This window comes from Myotis brandtii, unplaced genomic scaffold (genome assembly GCF_000412655.1).
Source record: "Myotis brandtii unplaced genomic scaffold, ASM41265v1 scaffold273, whole genome shotgun sequence".
Classification (NCBI taxonomy): Eukaryota; Metazoa; Chordata; class Mammalia; order Chiroptera; family Vespertilionidae; genus Myotis; species Myotis brandtii.
Genome location: NW_005360391.1, coordinates 902,598 through 921,482, shown reverse-complemented (window position 1 = coordinate 921,482; position 18,885 = coordinate 902,598). Strand labels below are relative to the sequence as shown.

General features: G+C 37.7%; 1 protein-coding gene across 8 annotated transcripts in view; it reads left to right on the top strand.

The window, feature by feature from the left end:
- PAPOLA (poly(A) polymerase alpha) overlaps window positions 1–17,727 on the top strand; it is a 57,787-nt gene extending 40,060 nt beyond the window's left edge. For 6 of the 8 annotated variants that reach the window (XM_005868536.2, XM_014541476.1, XM_014541473.1 and 3 more), the window contains 7 exons: window positions 2,394–2,515; window positions 4,579–4,721; window positions 5,839–5,960; window positions 6,389–6,609; window positions 11,589–11,651; window positions 13,503–13,577; window positions 15,555–17,727. In XM_005868536.2, coding sequence (XP_005868598.2) covers window positions 2,394–2,515; window positions 4,579–4,721; window positions 5,839–5,960; window positions 6,389–6,609; window positions 11,589–11,651; window positions 13,503–13,577; window positions 15,555–15,650 — 842 coding nt within the window. In that variant the 3' untranslated portion in view covers window positions 15,651–17,727. The remainder of the gene's footprint in view (window positions 1–2,393; window positions 2,516–4,578; window positions 4,722–5,838; window positions 5,961–6,388; window positions 6,610–11,588; window positions 11,652–13,502; window positions 13,578–15,554) is intronic. The other 2 variants (XM_014541472.1, XM_014541475.1) reach the window with 2 other exon arrangements.
- Window positions 17,728–18,885: the final 1,158 nt, after the last annotated feature.

The following is an 18,885-nucleotide window of genomic DNA, read 5'->3' as shown; positions in this document are numbered from 1 at the left end:
CTCCTCTCTTGTTTTTCTCAGATAGTAAGTCCTTACTTAATGTCATGGATAGATTCTTGGAAATTGTGACTTTCAGTGAAATGATATGTATAACAAAACCAGTTTCACCATAGGTTAATTGATATAAACATGAGTTAAGTTCCTACTGCATAGTTCTGGTTTCAAAATCATCACCAAATTTCTAAATAAAGATCCCAAACACTTATAGTGTTGAACATTGAAATAAATGTGAGCTATACATAACATTTAAGGAAGATTAATAAGAGCAAGTAAGATAATTATTTCCACTTATTCCAATTCAAGGTGACTGGTGGCTGGAGCCTCTCCTGGTAGCTCAGGGTACAAAGTGGGCCCCACCTGGACAGGACACCCTTCTAGTGCAGGGCACACTCATACTCACTGAGACTGGGACAATTAGACACACCAGTTCACCTAACTGTACAGCTCTGGGATATGTGGGGAAGCCGGAGTTCCCGGGGGAGACATGAGGAGAAGGTGCACACTCCACACAGGCAGTGATCCTGGCCAGGAATCAGTCCCCCTGCCCCCCCTTACCAATCGTATAATGAAATGACGTTATTTGAGGAACTGCTGTGTTTGATATAAATCCATTAAAAAAATTTTTTTTGCCTCTGCTTTCAGAATACATTGCGATTTCTGCTAATTGGTATTTCTGCTGCTGTCAGCCTAGTCTAGGTCACACTTACCACTGTGTGGTTGGATTACTGCTGTTGCTATCAGATCCTTGTGCTGCCCTTGCCCACCTTCAGCTCTTTCAGTCAACATCCAAATCATGCCTCACTTGTTCAAAACCTGTAATGGCTATCCATGCCACTTGGAATAAAAGTCCAAGTCTTTACTGTGGTTTACAAGCCTTTACCTGATCCGACCTCTCCTTATGTCTGACCTCATTTTTTATTATAAGTTCAGAATTCTTTATCCATCTGTCTTGGGGCCAGAAAATAATAAAGTTAGTATCATTCCAGGGCCTGGAGCAACATTTCTAGCCAAAGAATTTCTACAGGGAACTGTTTGATAGTCACAGTAAGCACTGGTGGAGATCAAACAACCACAAATAGATCAAGTCAGGGTTCGTTGCCAGACGAGTTTTGGCGCCAATCTTATGAAAAACTTCTGTGTTGGGTGGGAGATTTTGGGATTTTAGAATTAGATAAAGGATTACTGATCTCTACTTTTCCTCCTTCCCTGTGGCCTTTTTGTTGTTCCTCGAACATTCCAGGTATGCTCTCCACTCAGGACATTTTGTCCTTGATGTTTGCTCTTCCTGGAATGCTATTCCACCAGGTACTGTCAGATCACTTCCTCACTCTCATTTAAGTCTTCACTCCATGTAATCTTAGTTTCCAGGCTGAGCTTCTTTTCTTCCTACTCAACTTTTTCCATAGCACCTATCACCATCTGATATGAAATAGTTGACTTTTGAGCAACACAGGTTTGCATTGAGCCGGTCCACTTACACGATAAAGATCACTTGCCACCACACAGTTCAAACCCATGTTCAAGAGTCCACTCCGTGGTTGGGAATCCACGTGTGGAGGGCCAGCTAGAGTTCTCTTTGTATTTTTGACTTCCTGGGAGGTCACTGCACCTAACCTCTGCGTTCAAAGGATAACTATGTTTTACTTAATTTTTTTTCCTGTTGATTACATTTTTCCTACTGGAATGTAGACTCTGAAATTATTTTAGCCTCTTATTCCTTGCTATGCCCTGTGTCTAGAGCAGTGTGATACGTATATCCATTCCATAATTATTTGTTGTTGGACTCAGTGAACGAATTTTTCCATTTTTGGAACCCTCTGAAACTAAATTATTTGGATTTATTTATTTTTAGCATATTATTTTTGTTCCTGTGACCTCTGTTATTTGAGTTATTTCTGTAATAGAAAATGTTACTACTTGTCTTAAAATTTGATCTTACAGATTCTTGAAAAGGTATCTTTAGGTATATTTAAATAAGTTTGACTTGTTTTGCTGAATTTGTTAGATACTTAGATTAGAATTTAAAATTTTACTGGTAACATTAAAGGGTATGGGCTTAAGAACCTCTTTTTCTCCAATTCCGCTGTTTCTTAAAGAGTGACTCTTTAAAGTTACCACTTTAAGAGTTTTTACACTGGAAGAATTCATATACTTTGTCTTTTGTTTATTTATTTATTTTTTTTTCATTTTTTAAACCTTCTGGTAGAAAGGACTTAGTTTGCTCAGGCAGTGAATTGTCAGAGTAGAGATAGGTTTTCACCTGATGATTTTATACGTATGAAGTATTGATGTATAAAGGATGATCCCTGCTTAGAATAGGCTCTCCTGGATGAGTTGAACTGCGTTATTAAAATGTTTTTTTTATTTCTTGTAACAATTTTCTAATTGTGTAGTTTATAGGCAAGCAATAAACAGCAAGATGTTTGAGGTGGACATGAAAATTGCTGCAATGCATGTAAAAAGAAAGCAACTCCATGAACTACTACCTAATCATGTGCTTCAAAAAAAGAAAAAGGTAAATTTAAAAAGTACTAACAAAAGTATTACTAATATAATAATTTATGTGTCCAGGTTATCAGAACTTCAAATCTGTAGGCTCAGTGAATAAGTTATATTTGAAATAGTCACAGCGTTTAAAAAATTTGTTAAGTGGAGCAGTTGCATTATATGAAATCTTTTTCCTAACCAGGTTTCTTGCACACACTTGCTTCAGACTTTAGATAGATTAGTGGCGATGCTTTGTATCCTTATTTTATAAATACTTAGATTCTCTTCAAAACCTTTTCTTGGCCATTTAATATTCCACATAAGTATCTAATTTCCTTTTCTTTAAAAAGTAAACTAATTCAGTTAGGTATTCTGTAGCTCAAGTAAACTAGATGAGTTTTTCAATGAAAATGGCTCTATTTTGGTAAGAGTTATACATGTATTTATTTTATTTAAATTTTTAAAGTTATTGAAGATAAAGATCACTAACAGAGGTAACCAGAGTTAATGTTTTATATTATGCTGTTATTAGTGCTTCCTGTTGAGTAACTTTGCTTTTTTATTATTTGGACTTACTATAGAGGACTTATTGGGATTTTAGTTCAGAGATATTTGCTTATTTGGTTTCAAAAATAAATGACTTATTCCTATAATGGAATACTTAAACATACCCGTGAAAATAAATGAACTACAGCTACATACTATGTTGAGTTAAAAAGGTACAGATGAGTATGTACCATTTGGTACATTCATGTGAAGTTTACAAGTTTAAAAAATGTAAAACCATATATGATTTTTAAAAAAATAATATTTTTACTGATTTCAGAGAGGGAGGGAGAGAAACATCAATGATGAGAGATAATCATTGATTGGCTGCCTCCTGCATGCCCCCTACTGGGGATCGAGCCTGCAACCTGAGCATGTGCCCTTGACTGGAATCGAACCTGGGACCCTGGAGTCCACAGGCCGACGCTCATTCCACTGAGCCAAACCAGCTAGGTCAAAACCATATATGATTTAAAAGAGAATATGAAATAAAAGTATATGTTAGCGAACAATAACCATAATGGATGGCTAACGGGCTGGGGTTGGGAAAAGAGGAATAAAATGTTTGTTTATGTACATAGTGGTTTCTCTAGTTCTAAATTAAAAATTAGAGCATACACGCACACACGTGTGGGATGTGAGTTTTTGTCAACAATGCAAATTATTTCTATTAAAATGTTTTTGTAGATAAGTGAACACTGAGGCTGAGAGTATTCTGGAAAGAAAAAAGCTGAAGTAAATTTGACATGATAGTAGCATTAATTGCCGAAATGGAAATCTTAAGTCACTTTAGAAATCAACTTTCATTCATAGAACCACTTACAGTTGTTTAGTTTTCTTTTGTTGTTCCTATATTAAGTTACTGTCTTTGAGTGCTTTGCTTTTTAAGAAGCAGGGCCAACATTAGGATTTACATGTGGATATAAGGTTTAGTTTTCAGAAAATTAGTCTTTTCCATAGGATAATTTACACTATTGAATTACCATGTTGATATCTTACGTTGCCTTAGAGCATTAAGGAATCCTTTGCTTTGGAGAGGCTCATTTATTTACAAGTATGTAGGAATGGCACTTACTGACATTTTTTGAAATTATACAATAAAGTTTATTGTAGAATAATTAAAAAATCTGTTAACAATTACTTCTAATCCCGATAGCTAGAGATAGTCATTGTTAACATCGTGTTATTATTAGTAGACTTTTCTAATACATTTATGTATGTATATTTAAGCTCTCAGATTTAAGATCCATGTCGTTTCATGTACTTTTTAATTTGCAATGTGTTTTGTATTCAGTGTGTATGTTTAATGTACCATTCCTTTCTCCTTATTTCTCCCACGGAAGAGCTATAGTTGAAGGCTTCTTAGAAGTTAGGAGTATGTGTCTCTCAAATCTATGCCTTTTATAGTCAGCATGACACTTCTGATTTTCATAAATTTTGATTTGTACTTTTTAGTAGAAATCATATGTCAAGTAAAAGACATTCATGTTTCATAGATCTGGATAAAATTCAGATGTATTTGATTGAATGTTTTATTGATTGCAGCATTCAACAGAAGGTGTCAGATTGACACCTCTGAATGAGAACAGCCTCGACTTGTCTATGGACAGTGATAACAGCATGTCTGTGCCTTCACCTACTAGTGCTATGAAGACCAGTCCATTGAACAGTTCTGGCAGCTCTCAGGGGTAAGAAAACAAGGGAATGGGAGTGTAGTGGCTATTTGTAAACATATTTGATTGTTGTTAAAGTCATCTATTTAGAATATGAATTTTATTCCATCTTAAAATATTTTTTAAATAGCCATTTAACTCTTAGTTTTGCAGAATGTAATTTGTCCTACCGTGTCATACTTATGTTCCATATGTCTTGATACAAATATGACTATTTGTGCTATAACCTCTTCAGTTTCATGTACTGAGACTCCTGCTGCCCCCACTGAGCAGTGTGGTGTGCTAAAGAGAACAGACAAGAGGGACAACATTACTTTGCTGTCCTCGAGCTGCTTTGCCTTTGTTGTGGGGGAACATATCTATGAAATATTAGGGACCTTCCAAAGAAGGGGAAGATCTACGTGGGCTGGTTTATGTTAAGGAAAACTTTTTTGAGGATTAAGTGACTCTTTAAAAACATTTTAAGCAGCTAAATGTTTTTTATTATGAAAGAAATATATGGCTGTGGTAACAAAAATTAGAAAACAAAAGATCATATTTATATTTAACTTCTATAAGTGTATCCTGCAGACTTTTAAAAATATGTATATATTTATTGATTTCAGAGAGGAAGGGAGAGGGAGAGAAACATCAATGATGAGAGATAATTATTGATTGGCTGTCTCCTGCATGCCCCCTACTGGGTATCGAGCAGCAATCTGGGCATGTGCCCTGAGCAGGAATTGAACCAGCGACCTCTTGTTGCAGGTTAGGACGCTCAACCAAATGAGCCACACCAGCCAGGGCAGATAACATTTTTTCAGAACCGTTCTAATATGGTAGTCACTAGTTGTGTGGCACTTTACATGTAATTAATATTAAATAAAATTAAATGTTCCATTTCTCACTGCCCTTATTTCATCTATATAGTGACTACCATATGGGATAGTGTAGATTAAGGACATTGTTATAGAAAGTTCTGTGGGACAGCACTGCTTTAGAAGGTTTGTGTGTTTTTGATTGTTGGTTATGTCTTATTATATGAAATCAGTTACTAATGTATATGTCTGAGAAGTAAATCTAAACAATCCTTTAGAAAATAATTTCACAAAATTTTATGCTTCTTGGTTTACTTGTCAATGTTTTTAAACAGCAGAAACAGTCCTGCTCCAGCTGTGACAGCAGCATCTGTGACCAACGTCCAGGCCGCCGAAGTTCCTGCGCCACAAGTGGATTCCAGTGAAAGCTCAGGGGGCAAGGGAATTGGTTTGACAGGTTTGAGAGGACTTTACGTTATATGAAGTTTCAGCCTTTGCTCTTTGTTTTTGTTGTTAATCCTCACCCTAGGACATTTTTCCCTTTGAATTTTAAAGAGAGTGGAAAGAGGGGGGGAGAGGGAAACATCGATGTGAGAGGCACATTGGTCGGTTGCCTCCCACCTGGGATCATACCTGCAGCCCAGGTGCTACCCTTTGGTACACGGCTGGCCTGGCCCTCCAACCACTGGCCCACACCGGACTCAGCCTTTGTTTGGAAAGATGGCTTTATTTGTTAATTAAGTAGTTTGAATTCAGTTTTTTAATGCCATTTTAATATTTGCATGTAAAGTTATCAATGATATCAAATCTAGAGAAATAAAGCTGTATTTGTACCTTAATGTTGATGACTTAATTTTTATGTATTAATGTTTACTTATTACTTAGGTACATCGAGCGAGAGCATTCCTCAAACTGCCACACAGCCAGCCATTTCATCACCACCAAAGCCTGCGGTCTCCAGAGTGGTTTCTGCAACACGCCTGGTCAACCCACCACCACGACCTTCAGGAAATGCAGCAACAAAAATACCTAGTCCCACAGGAGGGGTCAAGAGGAAATCCTCACCTCACAGAGAAGAAAGTCCCAAGAAAACCAAAACAGAAGAGGTACCTATATATTAGTTACCCATGAGAACACCAGCTTAACTATTTTAAAATCCAGGGAAAGAAAACCTTTGTGGGCCTAAAATGAGAAGCAGGAGGGAGGAAAGCTTGTAGGAAATGTTTGGGGAGTGTTGCGTGCCGTAGTTTCTCTCCCCCTCCCTGCTCTCTCAGTGGCCTCTTCCTACAGCTTTGCCTCTCACTCCAGCTTCTGTAGCATGTCTAGTTCATAACGACTTAGCGTGCACTTAATGGCACCTTCATTTATTGCTCTCATACAGCTGGCTTTTATAGGTACCAATTAAAAAAATTTTTATATAGCAGCACACAGTCCAGTTCTAGACCTTAGGTCCTTTTAAAAATATATATATATATGTCTTTATTGATTTCAGTGAGGAAGGGAGAGAGCGAGATAGAAATATCAATGATGAGAATTATTGATAGGTTGCCTCCTGCATGCCCCCCCACTGGGGATTGAGCCCACAACCTGGGCATCGAACCATGACCTTCTGGTTCATAGGTTGACTACTGAGCCACTCTGGCTGGGCATGGGTACTGATTTTTTCATAGCTTTTTTGGACATGGTTTTTGTTTCTTGATCCAAATGGAATTTTGGAGTTTTTACACTATACTTGGTAAGAATGCGAGTGGTTCTAAGGGGATTTCCTAATGGAATGCCTGGCCAAAAGTTGTAAAGTCAGATTAGTTTGGGGGGCTTGAATTATTATTTTCTCTTAACTCTTTAGGAAATTTTCTAGAAATATGAACTTTTTATAGTGAGTGGTTTATCTTGTCAAAGTCTCAGTTTTAAGAAAACCATTAAAAGTATACATTGATTTTAAGTGTGTATCTTAGTCTAGAAATAGCCTTATTACACAGTTTCATTGATCCCTGGAGTGACTCTCGTGTTGTTTCCTGTTAGTGAGGCTTTCACCATTGCCACAGAGGTGACAGTTCAAATGTTTTATCCCCTAGGTTATTCTGAAGTTTTTTTGTTGTTCTTCTAGGAAATAGTCACTATTAATGAACTATGAATAATTTGATGAATTTTGTCACTCTTATGATTCTGTGAATGAAAAATGGTTACAGTATATTTTAAAACATGTATTCTGAAAATCCGTCTGTAATTATCTCCAAAGGCAGTGGTTTTCAACCCTGACCGTACGTCAGAATTACTTTTTCAGGTTTTTGTTTTTTTCTTACCAGAATTTAGGGCCATCTCCAAATACAGAGTCAGAAACTCTCCAGGAGTTTAGGCCTGGGGATTTCTTCTTCCCCCCCCCCCCTTTTTTTTTTGAGATATTCATTCATGTTCCTGTGTAAAACTTAATTTTTTTAAAAAAAGAAAGAACTACCACCAGAAGGGGATTAGTTTAGTCTAGTGGTCACCAACCTTTCGGACCTCACGGACCACCGGTTGGCAACCGCTGCTCCAAAGGTTCCTTAAACCAGCGGGCGCCAATCTTTCAGAACTCATGGACCACCAGTGGTCCGCGGGCCACCGGTTGGCGATTGCTGGTTTAGTCCATCCCTTCCTCAGTCATCTGCTTCCCACCTCTTCCAAACGCTCTAGAAAAACATTTTGGAGGCAGGGAGTGGGTGAGGAAGCAGCTAACCTGAGTCCCTGGGAACCTCTGAAAAGCCCCATGCTACTGGATTGTGTTGTGCCTCGGCCTAAGAATGTCCCGGTGTGGGTGTGATTCCACATTTACATTTCTTTTACCCTAGTCCAGTGGTCGGCAAACTCATTAGTCAACAGAGCCAAATATCAACAGTACAATGATTGAAATTTCTTTTGAGAGCCAAATTTTTAAAATTTAAGCTATATAGGTAGGTACATTGTTATTAACTTAATTAGGGTACTCCTAAGGCTTAGGAAGAGCCACACTCAAGGGGCCAAAGAGCCGCATGTGGCTTGCGAGCCGCAGTTTGCCGACCACGGCCCTAGTATATGCAAGCATAGTTCTAGACACTTATCATTCCATTTTCCTAATGTTAATTGGTTAATTTTTTTTTAAAATATATTTTATTGATCTTTTTACAGAGAGAAAGGGAGAGGGATAGAGAGTTAGAAACATCCATGAGAGAGAGAGACATCGATCAGCTGCCTCCTGCACATTCCCTACTGGGGATGTGCCCGCAACCAAGGTACATGCCCTTGACTGGAATCGAACCTGGGACCCTTGAGTATGCAGGCCGACGCTCTATCCACTGAGCCAAACCAGTTAGGGCGTTAATTGGTTAATTTTTTAATGATTCTCTGTGAGCTCTAACCAAATGTGTACCAGCACAATATTTGTAATTTCATTTGCTCTTACCTTGCTAGAAAACACTTACGTTTCATGTCTAGTTTAGGGAAGTAGTAGGAATGTAGAGTTTTTAAAATTTTAAACGTGCACACAGGAGAATCATTTCATGTATCCATGTACCCACCATGCAGCTTCAGGTATGAGCACTTGGCCAATCCCTGCACTCTTAGTTCTTTCAGCCTTTTCCACTTCCTCCAAACATATCATTCCATTAGTTTTTTTTTAAAACTCTTCTATCTAAAAGATAATGGTTACAAAAAGGAAAGTCTCTGTATATATAAAAGGCTAAGTTGACTCACGCATGCACAATACATTTAAAGCTCTTGCTGGTGCCAATTGCGCATGTTATTTTGATCTGTCATTGTCGATTGTGAATTTGGCTGACACTTCTATTATAGAGAAAGGGCTAATAGCGATATTAAAATATTTCTTCTAATTAATTTCCTTTCAATGTGCATGAATTTGTGCACCAGGCCAATAGTAACAAAATAAGTGTAACCCACTTAGAAAAAAAAATCAATAATTCATTAATATAATCAACAATTCATTAATATTATATATCTAGTCAGTGCCCAAAGATCCCTAATTGTGTCATTGATTTGTGTGTTTTTTTAGTCTTTATTTGTCCAAATCCTATATAATAAAAGGCTAATATGCAAATCGACCGAATGGTGGAATGACCGGTTGCTATGGCGCGCACTGACCACGAGGGGGAAGACGCTTAATGCAGGAGCTGCCCCCTGGGGTCAGTGCGCTCTCACAGGGGGAGTGCCACTCAGCCAGAAGCCTGGCTGATGACTGGTGAGCACAGTGGCGGTAGTGGAAGCCTCTCCTGCCTCTGCGGCAGCGCTAAGGATGTCTGACTGTGGGGAGTGGGCCTAAGCTGGGAGTCGGACATCCCCCGAGGGCTCCCAGACTGTGAGAGGGCGCAGGCTGGGCTAGGGTTCCCCGACCCCCAGCCCGAGTGCACAAATGTTGTGCACTGGGCCTCTAGTCTATAAATAAGATCCCTGTTTAGCAATTGATTGATGTCTCAAGTATCCTGTAAAATATAGGTTTCTCCCATTTTTTTCTTGCAAATATTTTTTTTCTGTATAGTTTCTCAATCTGGGGTTTGCTTCTTGGCAGCTCATTTTTATTTTGACTAATAAAAATGGAATTTTAAACTGTAGAAGGGATCTTAGGATCTGTTATAAATCTCATTTCTTAGAAGAGAAACTCAAGGTTCATTGGCTTTTTCCTTTATAAAGCTAATAAAACTCAGAGACAGGATTAAAACCCAGGCCTAAAATCATGGTGCTAAATTTGAAGAAGATTGTTAAAAAATATTCTAAATATCCTAATTTTGAAGGTCTCCTAAACTGGTTTTTTTTTTTTATTCTTTGTTAATGAGTACTTGGCATTAGAAATTTTAGCAAATCAGAAAGAAACACTGGTTCTGCTTAATTAATACACTAAGGTGTATGTAGACAGGAGGGTTTTAGGTATTGCTAGGTAGTTTAGCTCTGCTAAATTTGCATCATATGCTAAAGCTTTTCAAATATATATAAATGGCAGTAATGTAAAATAAAAATAGAAAAATCTGCCCCATATATATATTTTAAAACTTATGATACCATATATGTTTTTTAATATGATGCTATAAATATTTTAAAAACTTACGGAAAATTTCAAACATGTACAGAGTGATAATAATGTACAGTCATGTCTGCATCACTACAGCTAACAAATCATTGCCAGCCTTCTTTCACCTGCACATCTGCTCACTTCCCATGTTACGAAGCAGATCCCAGGCATATCATTTCAACCATAAATATTTCTAAAAATAAGGACTAATAAAAAACACAGCTATAGTATATTACACCATATATATATTTGTGTGTGTGTGTATAAGTACATTTACCAATATTACCATATTGTCACATATCCAGTCAGAATTGAAATTGGTTCAGTAGGGTTTTAAAGTACTATTTGTTAAGTATGTATGTTTGAGGGATACAAATAAGGTTTTTATTGGAATTGGTTGATATTGCAATTAAATCTCTCCTACTCTATAAGTTTATCCTGTAGTTTCCATGTCTTGTTTTAGAGCCAATTAAAATTAAATTTTAGTTCTGTCTAGTAAGTAAAGCAGTGAAATTAGTGTCAATTATTTTTCTTAAGAAAGTGATGCTTATTAACAAGTTAGTACAGGAATGGGAAAGTATAGCCATTTTGGGCTTCCCCTGTTCCCTCTTTATCAAAAATGCATTGTTTTGAATAGAATTATAATACACTTAAAAATTAAGACCTGAGGAGAGAGCATTTCTTAAACCTTTTATTCAGGATTTTAATAGGTCACACTAAGGGATTTTGTGGTTAATTAACTTTGGGAAAATTAAAGGGATATTCTTTTTAGAACCGTGTGTGTGTGTGTGTGTGTACTTTAGGTGGTGGTGATGAATAACAGTTTTCATCATGTTCTTTTTAATTTTGGCAGATACTACAATTTAGTATACTAATTAAACTTGTTAATATGGAAAAAATTTAAGTGAATCAGTAATTATTTTAAGGCCATACTTGATCTTACAGGTTAAATTATTTCATAACTTAAAAAATTATGTAAGTTAAAGCATTGATTGGCAAATAATCTAAAATTTTCATTTTAGAGAATAAAGCTTTTCTTTTTAAAAACAGGATGAAACAAGTGAAGATGCTAACTGTCCTGCTTTGAGTGGACATGATAAAACAGAAACGAAGGTATACTAAATTTAGCCTTGGTGTACATACACAATTCAGAGGACGGAAGATGTGATAGGAATGTGTGTAGAATATTGTGTTGTAATTTGTTCCATAGGTTGTTTCCAGAAGTGCCCCTTTTTAATGTTAAATTTACAATGCTAAAATTAAATTCCTAATGTTTGAGGTCCTTCTAGTTGCACTGTAATCTGTTGGGCACCTAACGATATAGAATGGTGAGTGAATTATGTTCCGTACCTTTAAAGAATTTACAATTAAGTCAAGAAAATAAAAGAGAAGCAATTAATTACATTATCAAAGTGATTGAGGATGGTGGGGTGGTGAGAGGCAAGAGAAGTTACTTTTTGACTGCAGAAGTAATGTAAGGCTTCACAAAAGGGAGCTGTAGTATTTGAGGCAGTCTCTGAAGGATACAGAGGGTTATGGGCAGGCCAACATGAGAAGGTCATCTCGCTGTTGAGGTGAGAGTGTGGTATGTATGTTTAGAAAAATAGTTTTCTTTGCAGAAGGTTCTGGCTAGAACCTAAGGTGTGGGGGGCTTGAAACAAGGTAGACAGGCTGGGAGAGATTGGTTTAGCCAAATTGTATGAGACCGGGAACATCATTTTTTTCCCCCCAGAAATTGAAATATACTAAAGGCTTAACTCTGTCCTTCTTATTGTAGAAAAATTGGAAATCTTCTTTCCCCCAAATTATCCAGATTCCCATGATTGATATTTTAGCAAGTATTATTTTGATGTCTTTATAGATTTGTCTGTGTATACTGCCAAAGCCTTTTGCTTTTAAGTCTTTATTCACTCTGTAAACCAAGAAAAAATTTCATGTCATTTTTATAATCTAGAAAATATTATTAATGGCTGCATAGAATGCTATCTTAAAGCAGTTATCATTTTTTATACAGGCGGTTTCCCATTGTTAGCAATTGTTCCTGTTAAAAGAAAGTTGCCCTTCCCTACTGTAGCATTGACTATAGTTAAATGGCTGCCATTATTTATGTTTATTTCATTTGGATAAATTAATTAAAGAGGAATTACTGAGGCAACTAGTATGCTTCCTTTTAAAACTTGATACGTATTGCCAAACTGTGCTATAGAAACACTGCACTTTTTCTATTTCTTACATCCTATTTTACCCTTTGTAATTTCAGAGGAGAAAATTGGTATTTCATTGTTTTATTATTGTATAAGTATTTTTTATAGAAATTCAAATGTTTATTTTTTTTCATTTGTGTATATATGTGTGTGTGTGTGTTATTGTTTGTGTGCACTGCTTTTTAAGAGTTGGAGCAGAGGGATGACATGGCTCATTCACCCCATGGTTTCTGACTAACCTTAGAGCAAAACTGAGCATTGATTATTGAGAATGGGAAAGAGAAACCAAAAGGAAGGAGGAATGTCTTAGAGACAGTTTCTACTTTTAATTAAAGGCATGGGAGCAATTTTTGTGCTTCTTAGTAATTTTATTTAATAATATTGAATGGACTTTGTTCTTCACATAGTTAAGAGCTTGAGTTTATATTTTGTTAATCATTGTCTGAGCCACATTTCATAATGTGCCTGTGCATGTCTTTAATTATTGTTTGCTTAAAATGTCCAAATTGGAGCTGGTTGGGAAGTCACGAGATATTCTGACCACGCCTTAAAAGATCAAAGTAGGCAAATAGAAATCTATGTGTACGTGCAATGGGGTAATAGCCTGCAATAGGCTTAAAAGATGGTTTTGTAATGCAGTCGCATCTTTCTCTTAATCCTTCCTGTTTTCTAATATGTCTGCTCTATTAGCCACCAAACCCCGTTTTGTTCTTTTATTCTTTTCTAAGACTCTTTCGTCCCTGTCTTCTTTGTCTCACAGGAACAACTTGATACAGAGACAAGTACAACTCAATCAGAGACTGTTCAGACAGCGGCTTCTCTGTTGGCCTCTCAGGTACTAAGTGCAGAAAGCAAGGAGAGCTTTATAAACGCTGTGGAGATTAGAGTGGCATAATGAGCTAAAATGAGCGTTTACGGAGACGGATAAAGTATCTTTGTGAAAGTAATTCCTTGCTAGCCTATCCCTGTATTTATTGTAGTTCAGAGCCTAGGATGTGGTGGAACCTTTTTTGTGTGCTGTTCAGATGCTAACTCATCCCCTTACACATGTGATAGTGCAAATGATTTAGCTCCTCACTAGTCAGCATGCAGTGTTCATACAGCGGCTTTATTTAGAGGTCAAAGTGAAATTTAAATTATGACAGCTAAAAACCATTCTTTGTGGATTTCATTTTTACGAGGTTAATATGATCTTTTTATTTTTAAAATGTGTTTCTGCCTCCCTGTGTATTTCTGATTTTGTTATTAATGTAATGGACCCCATAGTTCTTTAAAATAATGTTTGCACTTGACATAGAAATTCTACTTGTGACAGTCCTCCCCCAACCATTGATCTGTGAACTTCCATTTTGTTGGCGAAATGTTTTCTTGAATTCCCCCAAGTTGAATATATTTCTAAGTCCAGGTCAAACTCTGACACAAAGTACATCTTTTCTTTAGCTAGAGGTTAAATAGGTCACCCTACAAAAGAACTGAGAGATGATGGCTACAGTTGCTGAACAATCCAGCGATGTTTGCTGCTTTGTGGTTCAGGGTTATTTTAATGTGACAGTTCTAAAATGTGGTTTTGCTGGCTGTTAACCCTATGACCTACGACCTACGTCACAGCCCCTAAAGATAGTCTGCATATTATGTTTACTCTTCTGGAATGTCTTTTATTTCAGAACCTTTATCTGATAAGAGGTATTGGGGTAACTAAAACCACGTTAGCAAGTGTTGAGCTTGATGTTGATACATGGACAAACCTGTTCATCCACCTGAAACTGTCCTGCGATGGGCCGGCAGCCTCTCAGTGCCCACGTTCTTCTTGGGGAACTGTTCATAGTTTTGTCTTATTGATTTCATCCCAGTGGTGATCAGTGCCCAGGGGTGTTTGCTTATTAGCTATTTTTATGAGGAAGTAGAATTTTCTTTCTAGTGAAAAGATCTCTGGAGCTGTTGAGAGGAAAACCACCCAGTTATAGGAGTGATTATGTTGATGTAAAAAATCCATCTCTGTGTTTGGTGGTATAAGGGGAATGTTTGGGGTGGGGGTGATTACAAGATTGTGCCCGTGTTTAACAAAGAATCCTTATGGTTTGAGGATAAACTTGAAATATTTACAGATGGAATGATAGGATCTCTGGGCTTTGGTTCAGCATAACCGGGGAGCGAAGGTGGGAGGACAGTGCACTCACTGGCTTTCATTTGACAGTTGATGAAGCTGCATAATGAACGCATGGGAATTCATCATACAGTGCTCTCTACTTTTGTGTATTTTTGGAATTTTCCATAATAAAACATTTAAAAATTCATCTCTATGTTTTTGAATGTTAAAGAAGGCTTGTGATTTAATTTATTTTTAATATGAAACTTCCCTAACGTTTAAAATAATAAAATTATTGCTCAGTTGTATGGATAATTTACAGGGTCAAAAAATCCTAAGTTTACTGATAATTGCTGCTCCTGTGTATAAGGTGAACCTGAAGTATTCTCCCACATGGGGGCGCTGCAGTACCAGTCAGCACCACAGCCCATAGTGTTACTGCCCTGGTAATGACATGCTGGGCAGTTGTTAGAGGAGTGTGTTTTTAAAAGCTATGTTTGAAATTACTTACATTTTCTGCATATTGCTAAAATGTTCCTACAAGTGTAAAAGAAGTAATTTCATAGTAATTCATATTTATTTGTATTTCATTTTGAAAGTTTTCTTTAAATTTTTAATACTTATGCTAAGATCCCTCCATTTCTTAGGAATAAAGCAGTGGGAAAGTAAATCTCTGTTAAGTTACAGCGCTTTGTACAATGTTGTGTTCTTTGCTTTTGTCCTCAGAAAACATCCAGTACAGACCTTTCTGATATCCCTGCTCTCCCTGCAAATCCTATTCCTGTTATCAAGAATTCAATAAAACTGAGATTGAATCGGTAAAAACAACCTCAGGGGTCCATAAACAATATCTGCCAACTCAACCTGTTGTCTTCAAATGCTAAGAAAGGAGACTGGAGGGTACAAGACTAGACATGGCTGAACATGGATGTAGGTTTGTGTGACCTCCCTTACTGGGCTAAGCAGCACTTGATCGGAAGTCCAGGTTAGTATGTGAAGCCAGGAGTACTATTATTATTGTGTTAGCAACAGTTGCATTAACTATTTTAAAAAATTACTGCCTTTAAAAAAAAACAAAAAACACAAAACAAACACACACACAAAAAAAACCCAAACCTCAAGCTATATTTGTATCCTTAATTGACCATCTGGATTGGGTTTATGTTTGATGCATTGTTTGGAAAATTTGCGATACAAACTAGCATAAGAACTCCTTATTCTGATGATGCACTTTTATGTATTTTCGCTTTAGAAAGTAGTACTAATTTTAGATTTCAGCCTGATGGATTTCATTTTTTCTTGAAGAATTTCTTTTCCCATCAATCTTCAAATCGGATACCATTCTGCAGCGGTGTACTGTTGTACTTGAGAGCAAGGCTAAGAGTATGTCTAAGTCAGTCCCTGTGAGGCAGCTGTAACCCTTCCGAAGGAAATGTCAATTCTAAGATATGTGTTTGACATTGAAAGAATAATTAGGAAATACTTGGATTGATGGGGGTCGTGATTAAGAAATGATATATTTGTTTTATTTATAGAATTGTTTAGAGTGCAGATAAATCAGCGATCAGCCAGCAGATCTTTTTCTTTGAGCTTATTAAAGCTCGGTATTGTTTTGCCTTTAGTCTGTGGTCTTTGAAACAGACAAAAGCATTTTGCTCCCTCCCCCTTGTTTTCCTTTTTCCCTTTCTGCTTGTATGCATAATGTAGGATTTAGTCCACACAAAACAAAATGCCAGTATTTTCTTAAGCAGTGGTGTGGAGCCAGTGACCCTGTGCCACGGGCCCAGGACACTGGATTATGGTCCCGTGGCCGGAACTCCAGGAGGACTAACGGAATGCCTGTGAACATGGGGTCCGTCTTGGACAGCACTCGATCCTACAAAGGAGGGATGTTGTACACTCCACAGAACTCTGGTCTGTAGCCAAGCTGGTTTTCAGTTTTAAACATGTGGGCGAAAAGGCGTTTTCTCCAAGAATTTTAAACTAATTTTTATTTTTAAATGGTTGACCAAATTTGTCAGTAAATTTTACATCTAGAAACATTTAAAAATCATTTCTAGCACTCACTTGACATCTAGTCAGCTCTCTCTACACCTTTTTCATTTTATTTTATCCTGTCAGTAGATTAGGAACTCTTTAAAGAAGGCAATTCCTCATAATTAAGCACCAGAACAGCCATCTTCATGACTGTGAGGGATGCTAGATGTTGATAAACTTCCTCTTAATCTGGACAAAGCAAACCTAACAGATCTTCCCGATGAGCATGTTTTACGAATCCTCCGTTGTGCTCCATCCTGTCATGTGCATCTTCATGTTAAACTGCAATTACTTAAACTCTCCCCTGTCCTTCTAAATTAATTTTCCAAAGTTGAAGTGTAGTCTTCCCCTTAGGCCATGCATTAATTGAGGCTTTCTTTTCACCATACTTTGTAACATCTAGTATACAACATTTCTACTTCCCACGTCTTCACTCTGCACAGTCACCGGCCCTGTCTCCACCACCAGAGAAAAAGGGTCACACTACCAGGGCAAGTGACAAGGTGGCTGGGTGTTTTGTGTAGCTTCAGAGTTAGATTGAAATTGCCAGGCACAGATTTAGTCTTGTCATTTGTTTACACATTGGGGGGAAAAAATTCAGTTTATTCAACGTTTCCTGTAACTGCACCCAAGTTTTGCCACGCTGGGAACTTGGACCTTTTCTGTGTAGTGACTTTTTAATTCTAGTTTCATAACCTGGAGATCGGACTGTTGCTTTCGCATGATGTACGTAGTGTCTCATGACTGGAGTTTGCTTTGTTTTATAGTATCTGTACTCCTTGTATTTTTCAAGAGCTATTTTGTAAACAGATGATGTATTTCTCCATTGAAAACACAATAAAAAAACAACAGCACAATCCTACAGTCGGCTGGTTTCTTTTGACTGACTTTGAATTCTTTTGTCTTTCCAGTGAAATAATTGGTCCTACTTAAAGTTTATATAGTAGGGCTCTACGGGAAGATTTGCAAAAGAATTTATTGTGGTTACATGCAGAAGAGATTTATTTCTGGTTAATTCATGCCAATAGCAGCAGCCTAATAGGAATTGATAGCTCACACAGTCGGAGGAAACCATGAATGTAGTTACTATCATCCCCTTCCAGCTGTCTCCTCCCCGCCCCCCCCCCAGACATTTACTCCGTGAATGTAGACACTGCCCATTTCTGTGTGTTTACTCCATGTGTGTAGACCGTGTGCCCTCCCTGGTGTGCTCCTCTCAAAGCTACTGGTTTTCGAGCTGTCGGCGATGTGTCTCTAACGTCAGCAGGTGGCACTGTTGTCTTTCAGTGAATGTGGGATCATAGACCACAGCCAGCCAAGATCCTGGGTTTCTCATTTTATAAACCCAAATCCGATGCTGCTTTTCTTAAACCCCCAAATGCTCAGCGTTGCATATTTAACTTGGGTTCGGAGTGAACTGCTCTGTGTGTGTCTGTGATGGCCAGCCCTTGAGTGTGGTTATCTGCAGTGTTTGGAGTAGAGGGAGAGACCTCCTTAGCAAAAGCCATTATTCCAAGGGCCATGCGGCTGTGCACATTTCTTCACTCCTGAAACTCTATTCTCGTGCCTTTCCTGTGTATAGAAACATGACCGCAGTGTGGGATAGCTTTTCATTAAACTTCCGAGACTGGTCATGAACAGAGAAAGCCCTGTAACAATCACTTGACTCCGTGGGTCACCCACAGACTGCACTTCCTCCGCCTTGACACCTGCCCGGGACGGAGCGCCACACTCCGGAGCCCTGCCACCCACACGGCCTTTGGCATTTCTCTCCTCTTGCTGAATTAATGAAATGGTCATCGAAAGCTGTGTGTTTTGTGGCTCTGGGTATATTCTAAAGTTTGTACCTTTCTAGTTGAACACATCTTTTTTCTCTCCACACAGAAAAATGTAGCATTAATTCTGGCTGCACTCAAGGTGGCAATAAATGACCAGCAGTTCCAAGTAGTAATGAGGACAAACCACTAATAGGCACAGACTTGTAGACCGAGCCCTGGAAATAGTAACTGTTAGTGCACTT